Genomic DNA, 16,724 nt, shown 5'->3' with positions numbered 1-16,724 from the left:
TTTGGAAGCTAATACCCTCGACGCAAAAAATTGGCGGGTTTGTGGGACACAATTACCGTTGACTAGACAGTCACATAGGCGTCACAATAGGTGTATTTTGCGTCGACCTAGCCTACAAGTTGCCCTCACAAAATTATAATTTATATTATTTATTCACTCTAGTGTGAGCTTAGCCTCAGATAGGGGGACAATAAAATAGAAATAAAGTGAGGGCTTAGCCTTAGATAGGAGGAAAATGAAATTAAAATAAAGTGTGGGCTTAGTTTTGGATATGTCTACACATAATTTTTTATTGTGTGCATAGCAGACACTAAAGTGCTGCTGAATTCGGCAGCTATTGGGTTAAAAAAAATAATTCTTCTATTCATATGGTGATGACTTCACTTTTAAATAAAACTTTGGGTTTTAAATATTAAATATTAATATTTTTTTAATTTGTTTTTTTTTTCAATAGTATTAAAGATAAAAAAACATCAATGAATTTATAAGTTAGAAACTAAAAGACAAAAGTAATAAATAAATTATTATATTAAATTATTATATTGATAAAATTGATTATTTTAATAAATTGATTATTTTATTTATTCAAAGAATTTATTAAACATTACTCTGTGTATTGACTTTATTGGATTGTGTCTCTGCTGCTTCATTTTGCTTGCCTTTTTTTACTTTAAATTGTAAAATTTTGTTTACAACATAATCCATTTTTATTTTAATCCTATATTTACTTTCTACCAACCATCATTATAATGTTTCTTATTGCATTGATTGCTTTGCTGGAATTTGATTTACACATATATATTATTCTATTGCATTTATCAACGAGGAAATATTATATTGCAATTTGGCAAATGAGTGAAAATGTGCACTTAAATGAGTGGAAGGTTCACTAGAACATTATTCATTGTGGACGAAAAAGCAATGGAAAAATATAAAATAACAACTCTTGAACAACAAAACAGATCAATGCATAATCCAAATGTGTTGTCTTCCTCACAAAATTTTTAAAATGATAAGAGGTTACTTATATGCTATTGTGAAAATTAATATTTATGATAAGTCATTAGACATATACATAATTAAAGAGATTAAATTAGTATTAGTTAGGGATTAGAACTATGTGTGGTACTTAGATATTGTCATTTCATATTACTACTTTGGTTTTTATTAACATATATGGTTAGTTTAATTATGTTTTAATACTTTTACATTGAAATATTCGTCTATTTTAATTGGATAAGTTTTTGTATTCATTAGTTTGAATCAACGTTGAAACATCTTCTATTAACAATCTGGTATGTTGTGTGAAGTATATTTACAATAATTACGGGTTGAGAAATACACACAATCAACAAATCGTAATAAAAAGAATTGGAACATTTTAGATAATTACAATGTGATATGTTATAATTTTTTTACACAAAAATTTGGGATCATAACCAATAAAATATTTCCTTCAAATTTTTTTTTTTTAATTTGTTTTACAATGAAGATGTTGTCAGTTAGTGTTATTATATCGGTTAGAAATTGATGTAAAATATATCACATATTGGTGTTTTAACTTACATAGAACTTAGAAAATAACTTATGAAAAAAAAAGTTATAATAGTATTAAGGAATCTGATGACTCGATTTGTGAGATTAATTGGTTTTGAAAATATTAAAAAATTATATATTATGAAGAAGTTATTTTGATGTCTTTATAGTTGTAATTTTCATTTGGAATTGCATTGACTATTGTATTTTTTTAACTCCTAAAACATTCTACAACGTAAAATAAACAAATTATACATAAACATTCTAAAACGCGTTATTTATTTATTCCTTAATAAATAAATTAAAAACTAATTGTGTAAATCAAGTTATTAGATTACATTATAGATAATTTTGTTTATTAGTCTTACTAACATCTTTAATGAAATTGATTAAGTTAGATAATTGTAACCATGATACCGTCTTAATAAATATTTTTTTTGTTTAATTTAATTTCACAAAATCAAGTTCTAAGTGTTGTTTTGATATCTTTTATTGTGACAACTTTTTTTAATTTATATTAAACTAAAAACTAATTCTATTTACAATAATATGTGATTCTGTTGTATTGAAGAAGTTTTAAGTGGCAAAACATTTTGATTTCAGAATTTATGCATGAAAAAGAGAGCATTATTTGTCTTGTATATGAATTTCGTGCATTGTAAGTCACAGTGTTGTATCTTATTATAACTGTTATTAAATTAATATGACACCATGCATGAGAAAAGACAAAATTTGAGAATATATTCCTCTCTATCACAACATCTTATGAATCATTTTCTTTTGCCCAAAAAAAATTCTTATATAGCATGGGTAGACACAAGTTTAAATATATCTATCCTTATTTTTTAACTAAAAAATTATATTTATGTATGTTCTTAATATCTAATAGGTATAAATTTTGTGTCTTATCTTTATCATAATTTAATAATATAATTTAATAATAGGTATATCCATATCTATATTTATATCGTTTAAATAATTTATTTTATAAAAATAAAATAAAGAAAACACAATATTATAAAAAAAATTGATATAAAAATTTCTTTTGTCTTCAATTCTAAATACATAACAGTATAAATTAAAAAAAATATTAATATTTTAATAATTTTTTTAAAAAAATATAAGACACAAATAGGACGAGTATGTATATGTTCTCATTTTGCTATTTTTAAAAATAAATATTATTTATAGAAAAATTATATCTTGATAACTGAGTGTCACTTGACAATCATTGAAGATAAGCTTTTAATAGTAAAAACACATGGCAATGGTTTCTCATTGAAGTGAAAGTGTGACAATATTTTTTCAATTAAATTAGTGATTTTGGGTGTCAATATATTAATATTCTTATTCATATCTATATCCATATTTGGTCAATCGAAATATTCTCCATCAACATTATAATAAATTTAAATAATATTTATAAATATTAATTTATTTCTAATATTTAATTTTATTAAAAGAAATAATGAAGTTAGATTTAATAATATTAAAACAATAGAAAAATAGTTAAATTTATACTAGTGGGTCCATAAAAAATCTCAATGATATTATGATTATCTTTGGTCTATTGAATCTTTTGGGTTTAGGGTTTATATATATATAATATTAGGTTATGATTCAGTTAAGGGCATATATAAGAATGTCATAGTTATAAGAAAGTCTCTTTCTTTTCTGAAAAAGGTATGATTATTTTAATTTTAGGTCATTCAACTTATTTAACCTACCAATCATGTGTAAGTGCCACCAAATATTTTGGAATTAAATGTCAAATTAGGTTAAGATGAGTTGCATTAACGGCCCAATCTAATCTATTTTAACATAAACAGGATAATTTAGGTTTTTTCAATTGAAAAATATTTATCTTAATAAGATAAACATAAATATTACCATGGAGTTGTCCTCCCTGTTTGGGTCCATATGTTGGGCCAATATGAAATTTTCATATCATGGGCTTGTACAACTATTTGTAGGCCTTCTTGTATTTTGAAAGAGCACCAAAAAGACTGTTTCTTCCTGCACCTCCTTATCTTCTTCGGGCACCTCCATACACAACATGAAAATACATTTTTCTCCTTCTTGTATCACCCCCATAGAATAGTTTTCGGATTATGTAATTCGGAAACTCATTTGAAAAAGAGACTTCTGGATTACATAATCCGGAAGCTAAATAAGACTTCCGGATTTTGTAATCCAGAAAGTAATCATGTATCTGAAAAAAGACTATCGGATTATATAATCCAGAAGGTAATTACAAATTTAAAAAATGACTTTTGGATTACGTAATCCAGAATACTATAGAGGGGCATTTTCGAAAATTTGAAAATTTATGAAGGTGAAAGAAGAAGGTATGGAGGTGCAGGAAGAAACAGTCCACCCAAAATTGCAGTGAATTTCTCCCTACATTCTATCAATTCCAATTTGCACTCAATTTTCCATTAAAATGAAGAAAATATCCTTAAATGAAAGGAGGGTGTAACTAATTGGTATTGGGTTCAAATCCTAATGACAAGCAAAATAATAATATTATATTATTTTAATAATATTTTTTTAGCTGATAATTATTGTTATTTGAGGTGTTAACCTAGTTGAGATATTAAGTTACATAATAATGTCTAACATAAAAGTTTTTATAAAAAAAAGGGAGGGTGTAGATAGAAAATATTTTTAATTTTTTTTCTGGAATTCATTTTTGAATTTGAATTTTTGGAACATATTTATGAATTCCGAAAATTCTTTTTCGGAAAGCATTTTTAGATTTTGTGTTCTGTTTTTTTTCAGAATATATATATATATATATATATATATATATTTTATTTTAAGTTTATTTTTCTGGAACGAAATTTTGATTTTTAAATTATATTTTTTGAATTTTGGATTTTTAAATCCAAAATAGAGGGCAATTTATAAAATTTAAAGAAATGATAGGATGTTAGTTGAAATTGATATGGTGCACGAAGAATTTACAAAAACTTCAACTCAGTTTACATTGGGCCATTTTAAATAAAGTCACAAACCCATTTAGCAATAAATTCAAAATCTCAAAACTGTCTCTCTTATCATTTATCAAAGAAGCAAGGCTGCATAAATTAGAATAGTTATAGTGAGTGAAAGTTCTTTTAGATGTTAATCTTTTAACGATTTTTTTTTTAGGTTTTTACAAAAAGATTATTGTTAGATATTTTATCTTTTTAATATATCATTTTCACTTTTATTTTAAATTAAATTTCAATAATTCTTAAATATTAATAATAATAAAATATATTAAAATACATTTGTTTAATAATAAATCTAAAATATAAGTTATGTATTAAAAAAATATTCTTCTCTTACAAATATTAACCATAATACAATTTTTATATTATAATTTTTTTTTATTATAAAGTTTAGATACATGCAGTAAACATTTATCTTGTGTATTACATTGGTTAACATACTAATTGATGTAACAGTTACTTGCATATACACTTGCAAAACTAAAATAAATTAATTAATTAAACAAATATGAGATTAATTTTTTGTATTTTATTAAGTTTTTTTTTGTGAGTGACAATTTTACTAAGGTTGACATGATGTGGTTCCAATTGGGTGGTGTGTGATCTAATTTTAGGGTGATCGAAAAGGTACAAAATCAAAGATGAAGCTATTCTAATGTACCTCTAACGTTGTGTGTCTAAGTTTTGGGTCCATTTTTTTTTTTTTTTAATTTTTCATTTTTCAGGTGAGGGATTATTCATTTAGTTTGTTATTTTTTTTATATTTTCTCTTTGGGTAAGTTTGTTTTCATTTATAACTTACATATGTAGTAGTTGAATGGTGTATGTGGTTTGAAGCCATGGCATAAAATAAAATTAACTAGACCTTACACCTTGTACATGTATTAGTTATCCTCAATAAGTAGAATGGGAGTGGGTTATAGTAGCTACCTACTTTTGTAGCTATGGATGAAATTGATGTCTATATGTTGTAGTTTTCCAAGATGACTTCTAATATTGGATTTGACCTAAGCAAGGAGAGGTTCTCCAAGGTACTTGGAAAATTTACCTAAACTTTCACCTCCATAGGATCTTGCCTCACTTGGGTAGGAAAACAAATGTTTAATCCAAAAGGGTTCTTAAGTCATGGCTACTTTACATTAACATAAAGACTAAACAAAATGTACTACTACTCAGATGAGTTTAATTGATTCTCTTTCCCATTCAAGCTAAAACAATTTAACTAAATTAAAGTTATGTTGAAATCAAGGTATCACTAGAACACAATTTTGTAGGTGGCATTGAAAAAGTTGCTCCCTCATTAGGATGGACTTATTTGAGGGAGAGCTATGAGATGCATGATTGAGCCCTAGCTAGTACCAAATTTTTTTCAAGAATATGTGAGATGAGATCATCATCATCACCTTCCTTATCTTGAGTACATGTGTTTGTGTCAACACATGTGTTGTGAATCTAGAAACACATAATAAGTAGATAATCATGTTCATGATGGTGAAATTAGCACCAACTCAAACCTACTTGTGGTTAAGGTTTTAAAACCCTCAAAAGCCGATGTCACCACATGACGATTATGACGCTGTTGGAGGAAACTTCTTCAGAAAAAGACATTCAATAATAATAATAATAATGTGCATGCTTACACTAAAAACCTTGCAAAAGAAAAATATTAAGAACTTGATTATTTTTAGGTCATTGTTCAATGAATTCATGACCCACATAAGCTATTTTTTTCTTGCCTAATTTGACGATCATACACTGTGTTGTTAAAACTTAATTTTTCCTTTTGCATTGCCATCATGTTCATAAATGGTTGAAATGGATAGCTTGTTTTTCCATTTGTACTACCAATAGTGTTAGTTGATTCCTAATTTCTTTTTCTAGTCAAGTACGGACTTTGAGATTTAAGACTATGCTTCTATTTAGGTTTTATTTTCATTAAAAAGGACCTAGCCATAGTTTGATTACAACCCAAAAACTTTAATTCATGTATACCCACAATGATTTATTAAACATATATTTTTCTTCTGATATTGATTTCAGCAACACTCATAGACCCTTTTTATTTTGTATATTTCTCTCATTTTTGTTCATATATTGCAATTCATGTGTGTATATATAGGATCGTATTTTATGAGTGATGATTTTTTTTTTATATGGGATTATTATTTTTTTCTTTAAGTTTGTTAGGTGGAAACCAAATGTGAATTTGAATGTGTCATTAGTGTGGTGTGACTTAGATTTATGTGTGAAAATTGATTTTGATCTAAATTCAGCTTGTGTGAATCAATCATGAACAAGCAAGAAAAGTGAAGAAAAGACTGTAAAAGAAAGAAAATTAACCTCTCTCAAAGCCTTCATTATAAAAATAAGTAAATTGAATCAAATAATTGTATTGTTACAGTCTACTGTGATAATTGAAAATCTCGTTCTACGATACTTGGACTATTCACAAACTATGTAGACCTTATGTAAATACACGAAAAACAACTAACTAGTTCTCATCCAAATAGATATAACTCCAACAACATAGATTCTAACTTTGTGATGCTCAACCAACACAGTATACGAGTTCCAAAAGGCTAACGAGTCCAATCAGTGAAAACAAAACCAGAACAACAACACAAATTCAACAACATACACACTTCCCTGACTAAGTGAAAACAAAATCAGAACAACAACCTAGATTCAACAACATTCACACACTCTGAAACCATAGATTTAGAATATGTGTTTGGTGTTGGATTTGGAAGTTGTTGGGAAGGTGTGTGCAAAGGGAAAGAGATTAGAAGTGATATTTGTAGAAGAGAAGGATTGGGTGGTAGATTTTTGAATGTATGTGTTTTGTCAGATATGAGCCATGTGGAACTTGAATCAGTTTGACAAGTGTAATAGTTACACATTAAATGGGATCATTAAGGCTATGTTGGACCATTACAATGCTTAGAGCTGGCAACAATAAAATTTAAGGAGGGTGTCCCCATTGTCCTTCATATGCTTCTTCCACTCTCTTAGATCCATTGAGACTTTTTTCCATGCCACACCACACACATTTATGTTTTCTATTTTAGCCCCTTTTTTTCATCACGGGACCCTTCTTTTGTCTTTTCATGCACCAAATCATTCAAGATACCCCTTGCAACCCTAGAGCCCCCACCTCATAAATTCCCCCATAATTACCAAAACACCCCTATGTGCTTCTTCTTCCTTCAATCCATTCACCTCCATTATTAAGTGCCAACCTTTTCTGGCACCTCACTTTTCTCTTCTTGCTAATTTCCTAACTTCCAACCTTCAACAAAACCCACTTCGTTTCTTCTCTCTTTTCCCCTTAATGCCACTTTTGGACTTGTGCTTTCAACCATGGATTTCGAGCAAGTTAATCACTTACATTCCTAGATTCCTTCTTTCTTTCTTTTACCCCCTTACACTTTTTTTTTAAAATCTTGTTTGAGTTACTGTTGATCATTAAATATCAATTCCTGTTTAAGAATTCAAACACTTTTTCAACAAAAAAATAAACTAATCTCTCACTAAATTCAATTACACTTTAATAAAGTACTGTTTAGTGTTCATTTCTCATCTTTCAATCAAAATCATTAAATAAAAACCAATTTTATAAACCAAAAATAATATTATATACTATTTTAGAAAAAAATTATTGATATCTAAATTAGTTTCTATTATTTATAAATAATTATATCCATTATTTAAATTTTAAAATGGGTAACTAAAATATTTATAACTAATATTTATAAAAAAAGAATTTAGATATTAATAATTCTTTTAATTTTTAAAATAATATTTAATTTAATTAATATAATAATTCATTTTTTTTTTGTTTTTAAAATTAATTTTTATTTAATAATTTTGTTGGAATAGATATGCTTTTGAAATTATTCACATGTTAGATATATTTATTTTTATTTGTTGTAAAAAGTATTATTAAAAAAATAAAAAAAAGTACTATTCTTGATTGTTATAATTACTCTCTTCATTTCAATTTAATAAACCTTCAGGAATTAATTAATTAGTTCCACTATTATTGGAAAATAGTCTTTTTCAGACTTATATATTAAGTTAAAGAGATGGGGTGCAGTTGTAATACTTAGATCATATACCAAAAACAAACATATTATGGTTAGATTTTATTTTTTAAACATGAGATATTAAGTATTGCAAAAATAATTAATGTTTCCTTATTTTTTTTTTCAATTGCCAAACATTTCAAATTTCAAAATAAACCTAAACTTTATTTCAAGGGATAGGTATGTTGAAATCAAAAGAGTATTTATAAGACAATATTAATATACAATACAAACAAATCATTAAATAACAAATAATTATTACTATTAATAAAATGAAATACTATTTTTAAAAACTAAACAAATTATTAAAATTTAAAGTAGTTTTTGTTATTAAAAAAAATTATAAACTAATTTTTAAATTAATATCAAATTAGTTACCAATTTTTTAATGATTGTTTTAGTAATACACCTTTATACATTTTTCAGTTCATATTCTCTATTATTAGTTGAATTGATGAACAATCCATGACATGTATGAGTAAAGTGACAGAGGGTTTTTTTATCAGTTAGATATAATCTTTATATGCATATTTATGAAATATTTGAAGTGTTTTAACCCATACATAATAAAAGTAACATTAAAGCAAAATCAAGGTAAATGATTTCTAATAACTCAAAACCATATTGTTAGAGATCCCACATTGATTAGAGATTAGAAATTTTCATAGTATATAAGTGGGTGCAAACCTCATCTCATTAAGTCGATTTTATGAGGTTGAGTTAGACTTAAAGTCAACTTCGTAACAGATAACGAAATATTGCTTACAATTCAGTACGAGTTGGTCATATCTTTAAAAAGATAACGAAATAGGGAGTGAGAGTAAAATAATTTCGTATTTCTGAATAAATTCAGTAATGAACAGATAAGAATGTATTTAAAAATGTATAGGAAAATATACATTAAAAATATTTGTGATCATTTATGTATAAGTTCATAGATATTAGTGCAGTTTGATACTTTTGGATTGTGAGCAGTTATAATTAAACAGAAGCTAAACAGAAATGAGAAACTGAATTAAGGAACTACTCTCATGGTAGGTTGTAGCCGACCTCCAATGGATATATCCAATTTTTAGCAGGAATTCTTGATGGCTATCAAGACTCTATTCTTCAAACATCACTTAGTTCTGACAAGACTATGGTTTCAACTGTTTGGTCAAACTTACGAAAAAGCACAAAAATTAATTAGCATGGCTTAAGAGTTAATCATTTACTTTAGTTATTTCATTAGTCTAATTCAATTTTTTATGTGTTGAACTTAGATAATGTTTTTAACCTGATAAGTTTATATTTTATGTATATATGTATTTGGTTTTTCATATTCTTATTCTTGTGACCTTTTTCAATTAAAAAATATAAATTAAAGAAAAATGTTAGTAAAAAATATTAGTTAGCCTAATCCATCGAATTCAATTATCTTGTTTACCACAATAAGAAATGCTAGAACTAAAGAAAACAATAACTTGATTGTCTTAATAAGTTGAACATCTTAATAAGTTGAACATCTTTAGGATGGGAATTATTTTGATAAAGTAATAGTTAGAAGGGTTAAATATGTTTTTCGTCTTTATACTATAATATGAAATTGATTTTCTTTTTTGTCTAAATTTTAGACCATCCAGATGATTATAGTATGAAAATGATTGAAATAGGTAATTTTATATGTTAAATTGATTCAATTTGAGGTTCTACTTCATCAACCCATTGAAAGTACGAGTCTGCAATCAAAACAATAACGAATTTTGAAAAAAAACTAACAATCTTTAAAAAAAACTAACAAACATTTTACATACAAAAATACTCATTCCAAACATTTCTATACAAGTATCTAAATGGTCTAAAAGTTAAAAAAAATAAAAATCAATTTCATAATATAAGAAGAAAAAACATATTTAATCCTAATTAAAAATAACCTAGTTAACTTCCTTCAATAAATTTGATAAGGATATTTTGTTGTTGTTGAAGCGCTATGAAAAAAAAAACACTATATTGAATTTAAGTTTTTAAAATGAACCACGCGTCTCAATAAAAGTCTAGATTTTTCAGCTTTTAGAAGCTAGACCAAATTAAGACAACCAAATGAATTAAAAAAACATTTATTTGAATTACCAATTTAAAGTTTACACTATAACTTTTCACCAAATCCATAACAAACTAGTTAGTGTGGACTATTTCATAATTATGAGTGATGTAAAGAGAATAATATACAAGTAGAATAATTGTAAAAAAAGTACTTTCGTTCTGATGATATAGAAAAATAAAAAGTGAAAAGGAAGCATAATAAGATGAATAATTAAAAACTGGCCTTAGCCATGCCATAAATACAGCTAGATGACGTATCACTTAGAAATTATGGCTATAATAACTTGGCATAGCTCATTGCTGTCGATGGCTTCAAAATTCTACCCAAAGTAAATTCATACGAAAAGACAGTGCACTCCCTAGCTTTTCTATCAATCTATTGCATAATATATATATATATATATATATATATATATATATATATATATATATATACCCTCAAATCCAACTAGGAAAAAGAAATGGAATATACTTCCCTATAGAATTTGAGTATGAAGTTGATGAACAAAGGTTAGATATAAATGCATTTTAAAATATTTTGTTATGGTATATATAAAATTTTTACATATGATGATTTATAAATACTTTCATTTCTTAACTAGATGGTCATTACAAGGTTAATTTGGTTAGATGACTCTGTTTCTATAAGGGATAAATGTACTTTAATACCGGTGTAGACCTTGATCCTTGTTATTTTGAGGTTATATCCAGTATTCGGAGTTTGTCTCGATTTGGTACTGTTTTTGCGGCCCACACAAAAATTGTGTTTTATCCTTAAATGTCTAGTCAACTGGTGTGCTTCAACGCATTTCTGGGAGAACTAGCTAGCTCTGGGTTCGAGTGACATTTCACTCTTAACCACAACTCATTCGTTGATTCTTCAACATTGGTCGGTTTGAACCTCCACTTAGTTTCACCTTAGTTTCATCAAAGTAGATTAATTCTTCGCCTTCTTGTTATCAAAAAGTCGATCGAATCGGGATGAACGTCAAATGAAATAGGTAGTCGAGTTTTCTTTTCACAACCCTTCTCTTTTGATATGATAGACCCGACCACTTTCCCCCTATTCCTTGTGTTAAGGAGTGGAATATCATATGCAACTATTAATAATTATTATAGGAAAATCTGTAAGTTGAATTGATTTTTGTTAATTAAAAAAACTGTTCTTTTCTATACAAATTGAAACATCTTAAATAATCCAATTTATTTATTGTCAATAAAAAAATTAACAAGTCTAACTCAATTTAGTCTCTTAGTTTTGATTGTATAATCATCTTTTTCTTATAAAAAAAAGTTGAAATTAAAAATAAAACCCTCATCTCTTAATCAGCCAAACAGTTTCAAATTATACATATATACAGATTATCCTAATAGTAAAAGCATGCTTTATTTTGTCATAGTCTACAGTCCAAAAACAAGTTTTCAGTAAATTTGACAGAGATTGAAAATGAGATTATACACTAAATTAATGAGTTTAGATATTTAGCTACAATGACAATCTTTCACACACAGCAATGATCTAACAATTTTGTTGCTGTTAAATAAATGATTCTTAAATGTGAATATATGGTGTCTAAATCCAAAATGATATGATTATTTGATTAGAAATTTGACATGAGTAACAGAATTAGAGAAAAATAGATGAGTTGGTAGAGAAGGGTAGTCTTGTAAGAAAGTAGTCCACACACATGTACCTCACTGCTAATTTAGTTTAGTTTATTATGCCATTTATGCCGCTGACCTTTCTTCCCTGCCCATCTCTTCATTTATAATCTCTCTCTCTTTCTCTCTCTCACCATAGTTTCTTCTCTTCATTGTGCTATATAAGTAAGAGCAAAAGCTACTACAGTCTTTAGTGCTAGTTTCATCTTGCAAATGGGACGATCACCATGCTGCGACAAGGTAGGTTTAAAGAAAGGACCATGGACTCCAGAAGAAGATCAGAAGCTCTTAGCTTATATTGAAGAACATGGTCATGGAAGCTGGCGTGCCTTGCCAGCAAAAGCTGGTACCTCACACTGTTTTTTGTTGTTGCTTTGGTTGTAATATTGCTTATGTAGTGTACATAGTAACATGTAAAAAGTACATGTTCCGATGTAGTTGATGTTGAAGTGAAACTGCTTGTGCTGTTGTGTGTGTCTGTGTTTAGGACTTCAGAGGTGTGGCAAGAGCTGTAGACTAAGATGGACCAATTATCTTAGGCCTGATATTAAGAGAGGAAAGTTCAGTTTGCAAGAGGAGCAAACCATCATTCAACTCCATGCCCTCTTAGGAAACAGGTTTGTTTTGGCACTTTTCAAATCAACTCTTTTTGCCTCTAGATGCTTAAATTCAGTTTTCTTTACCAACAATGTTCAAAACTCAAGACCCATTATGGAGTTTTTTTGAAGATGTGATGCATTGTTTTTCCTTCCATTTCTTTTTGTAAATGAAAGTAAATTAAATGGATCATGTCACTGTTTTTCACACTGACCTCAACTTGATATTTTATTCCCATACTCTCTCCTCACTAGCTTCATGAATCATTCATTCATTTTGGGTGTGGAGCTATAATTTCTTTTCTGTTCCTGTGCCCTTCCTGTGCAGCAGAATGTCTTAAATGCAGTGACCTCTCAATTTCTTCACCCAACTATTCCAACCCTCCCCCAACAAAAATATTCAGAAACTGTGCTCTGTGCCATTTCCTTAAATTTTTCCCTGACATACAGGTTTATTCGAGGTGAATCTTAATTGCAAAATAATATATATATGTTATACACATCTTCTGCAACAAAAGCAAAAATTCAATGCCATGTATGTGATTATCTAATTCTCTCAACATGGCACCACATATGCATACATACATACATACCCTTCTCATTCTCTCTCAAAAATCAAGTCACATTTTTTATATATATATATGTGTATTAGCATTAAATGGTTAACTAAAATCAAACACAACAATAATCTGGTTTAGTAGTAGCTTTTGGAACATTAGGGCTTTATTTAACATTGGCATTTTGTGGTGTGTCTGCACTATGCTTGTGCTGTCGTTGTACTCAGGTGGTGTTTGTAAGGAGTTTAGAAGATAAGAGTCTTAAACACACATTTTGTATAAGGTTGAGATATCCTAAAATACCTTGTTTATTCATTTGTTTTCAGGTGGTCGGCAATAGCAACACACTTGCCAAAGAGAACGGACAACGAGATCAAGAACTACTGGAACACACATCTAAAGAAAAGGTTAACCAAAATGGGAATTGACCCTGTCACACACAAGCCCAAAAATGATGCACTTCTCTCCAGTGATGGCCAAACCAAAACTGCTGCAAACCTCAGCCACATGGCTCAGTGGGAGAGTGCTCGTCTTGAAGCTGAAGCAAGACTAGTGAGAGAATCAAAACTACGTTCACATTCACTTCAGCAACAGATTGGAAGCTCTTCTACATTTGCATCATCATCTTGTGCATCAACTTCAGCTTCAGTTCTCAACAACAACAACAAGCCAGAAGCACCACCTCCGCCGCCGCCGCCGTCGCGATCCTCCCTTGATGTTCTCAAGGCTTGGAACAATGGAGGTTGGTTGAAATCCAGTGAAGGGAGTGGCGCCATTGCAAGCACTGTTGGGGCAAGTGGGGACCTTGAGTCTCCTACTTCCACGTTATCATTCTCTGAGAATGCACCACCAATTATGAACAATGCAATTGGAGGAGAAAGCAACAACAATGAGAACGCAATGCCTATGATTGAGTTTGTGGGAAGTTCAACTACTTCTCTTGTGAAAGAAGAGGGTGAGCATGAGTGGAAAGGTTATGATAGTTCCATCACCACTTTTAGTTCTGGTTTGCATGAGTTCACAATGTCCATGGAGGGCACTTGGGAGCACGAGACTCTGAGGACTAATGCCTCACATGATGACATTGTTGAAGAAGGATTCACCAATCTTCTCCTCAAGACAAACTCAGAAGATCCAAGTTTGTCTTCAGAAGGTGGAGGAGAGTCCAACAATGGTGATGGTGGCAGTGGCAGTGGCAGCCATAGTGATTTTTACGAAGATAACAACAACTATTGGAACAGCATCCTCAATTTAGTGAACTCATCTCCTTCTCATTCTCCTATGTTCTAATGTTAATTAGGTGAGGAAAACGGATCATCTAAGCTTGAGTTTTTACCTAATTTTGTTAAGGTGAAAATTGTGTTTATCTCTTACTTCGTTACAAGTATTTACAAAAATTTTATAGGCCCAAGGTTTTTAATGAGATGAACACATATTCATGTGACAAGGTCTAAGTGAAAATTCTAACACAAGAGTTTGCGTGTTGGAAAGGGTATGTGTTGGAAATGGTATCTGATGAAGAAGTTAAATATACCACTACAAGAAAATCATTAAATAGAAATTGATTTTAGAGGTCAGAATAATTAGTTGTTATATTGACTAATGAGAGAATTTTTAGAGACTAAACAAATTATTGATTTCTAAGTTAGTTTCTATTATCGATAAATAGTTTTAAATTGGTATCAAAATTTGGTGACTAACTAGATACCCATTTAAAAACTATTTATTAATAATATAAATTAATTTAAAAACCAATAATATTTTAGTCTAAAAATGGTATTTAGTTTAGTCAATATAAAAATTAATTATTTTTTATCTTTAAAATTAATTTTTATTTAATGATTTTTTTATAGTGTATATAAGGAGGTGGTGAAAGTCAAATCCAAGTCAGAAATGGTTGATTTTATCACCATAAAATGAAGATGCTCATCACAGAAACATGTGGAGTTGCATAGAGTGGTTTTAGTTGATGCTTTAACAGAGACTATTTTTTATTTTATTTTATATTTTATATTTTTCTTCCATTGGAAGTGTGTTATTGTAATTGTGATGAGATAGGTAGTTTTTGAAAACAGTTCAGAGGTTGGTCGTTTCCAGCATCAAATGTTTATATGAATTTGGGTTTGATTTTGATCTGTTTGAATGGAGAATGTGCAATTGGATCTGTAGTCAAAGTGATTGGAGACAAGAGTGTCTGCGAATTAAATGACTTTTACGCCAAGTAATTAATTTTCCGGTGTTTAAACTCTATACAAAAAATAAAAATCAATAAAGGAAACATTTAGTATGCTCTTTATTGCTGTTGGTTTCATGTCGCATTCGTGCTTTTTAATGTTTATATTTTTTTTAAGGATATTAATTTCCAATTCACCTTATCTTCAAACTAAATATTTATTCACTTCTACAGTTATATCACTCTTTTTGTATCGTCTCAATCAATTTATTTAGTTCCTAAAAAATTTAGAATAAGTTTATTTTGCTTGGTTGTTACATGTATATGTACTTTATAAAGGTGGAACCAAATAAAAAAAAATATTTTGAAAAAAAATTCTCCCTGAACTCGAAATATATATATTGTTTAAGATACTATTTTATGAAATAAGGGTTTCAAATGAATTCTCGATTGGAAAAAGTAAGAGTATTTATTTGGGTTAACTTTAACTTTAAACCGAACCATTTAAAATTGGTGGTTGATTTACCTATCATATTTATGATTCTTAAATTTAAATAAATGTAATATTTTTTTGTAATTTTGTTATAATTTAATTTATATAAGTTAAGTGTAATAGAAGATGTTGTTTAACTTTTTAATGAAAATATTACTTAACAATGTTTTTATTTTTTTTCTCAACAAATAATAAAATTAATAAATGAGATATTTAAGGGATGTCTCGACTCTTATACAGAAAAGCATTATTTGACAGCCAAAATTTTACTTTCATAATTCATGGTAAAATACTACACATATTTTTCGTTTGATCGACAAGGAAAAAAAAATCTCAACCACTTCAGGATGATCAAACCCTTATACCGAATAAAACATAACACAAAATCCTTACGTTTTCCCTTATAACTTGCCAACAACCCTACAAAAAAGCAAGCAACCCAACCAAGTGAAAAGCCCTATAAATACAAACTAACACCTCAAATCCATCATACTCAAACAAAAGGTCTTGTAGTTCAAAGTCACTTAATAAAAAACATACAAAT

The 16,724-nt window shown here is 28.4% G+C and overlaps 1 protein-coding gene across 1 annotated transcript; it reads left to right on the top strand.

Annotated features, from left to right (window-relative positions):
- Positions 1 to 12,294: 12,294 nt before the first annotated feature.
- Positions 12,295 to 15,645, top strand: LOC137836914 (transcription factor MYB16-like). Its single transcript, XM_068645708.1, has 3 exons — positions 12,295 to 12,707; positions 12,849 to 12,978; positions 13,841 to 15,645. Exons 1-3 carry the CDS (start codon positions 12,575 to 12,577, stop codon positions 14,802 to 14,804), a joined length of 1,227 nt encoding a protein of 408 aa, XP_068501809.1. The 5' UTR covers positions 12,295 to 12,574; the 3' UTR covers positions 14,805 to 15,645.
- The last annotated feature ends 1,079 nt before the right edge of the window (positions 15,646 to 16,724 follow it).

Source organism: Phaseolus vulgaris, chromosome 4, assembly GCF_000499845.2.
Source record: "Phaseolus vulgaris cultivar G19833 chromosome 4, P. vulgaris v2.0, whole genome shotgun sequence".
Taxonomy (NCBI): domain Eukaryota; kingdom Viridiplantae; phylum Streptophyta; class Magnoliopsida; order Fabales; family Fabaceae; genus Phaseolus; species Phaseolus vulgaris.
Note: the sequence above shows the minus strand (reverse complement) of the source record. Positions and strands in the feature narration are given on the sequence as shown.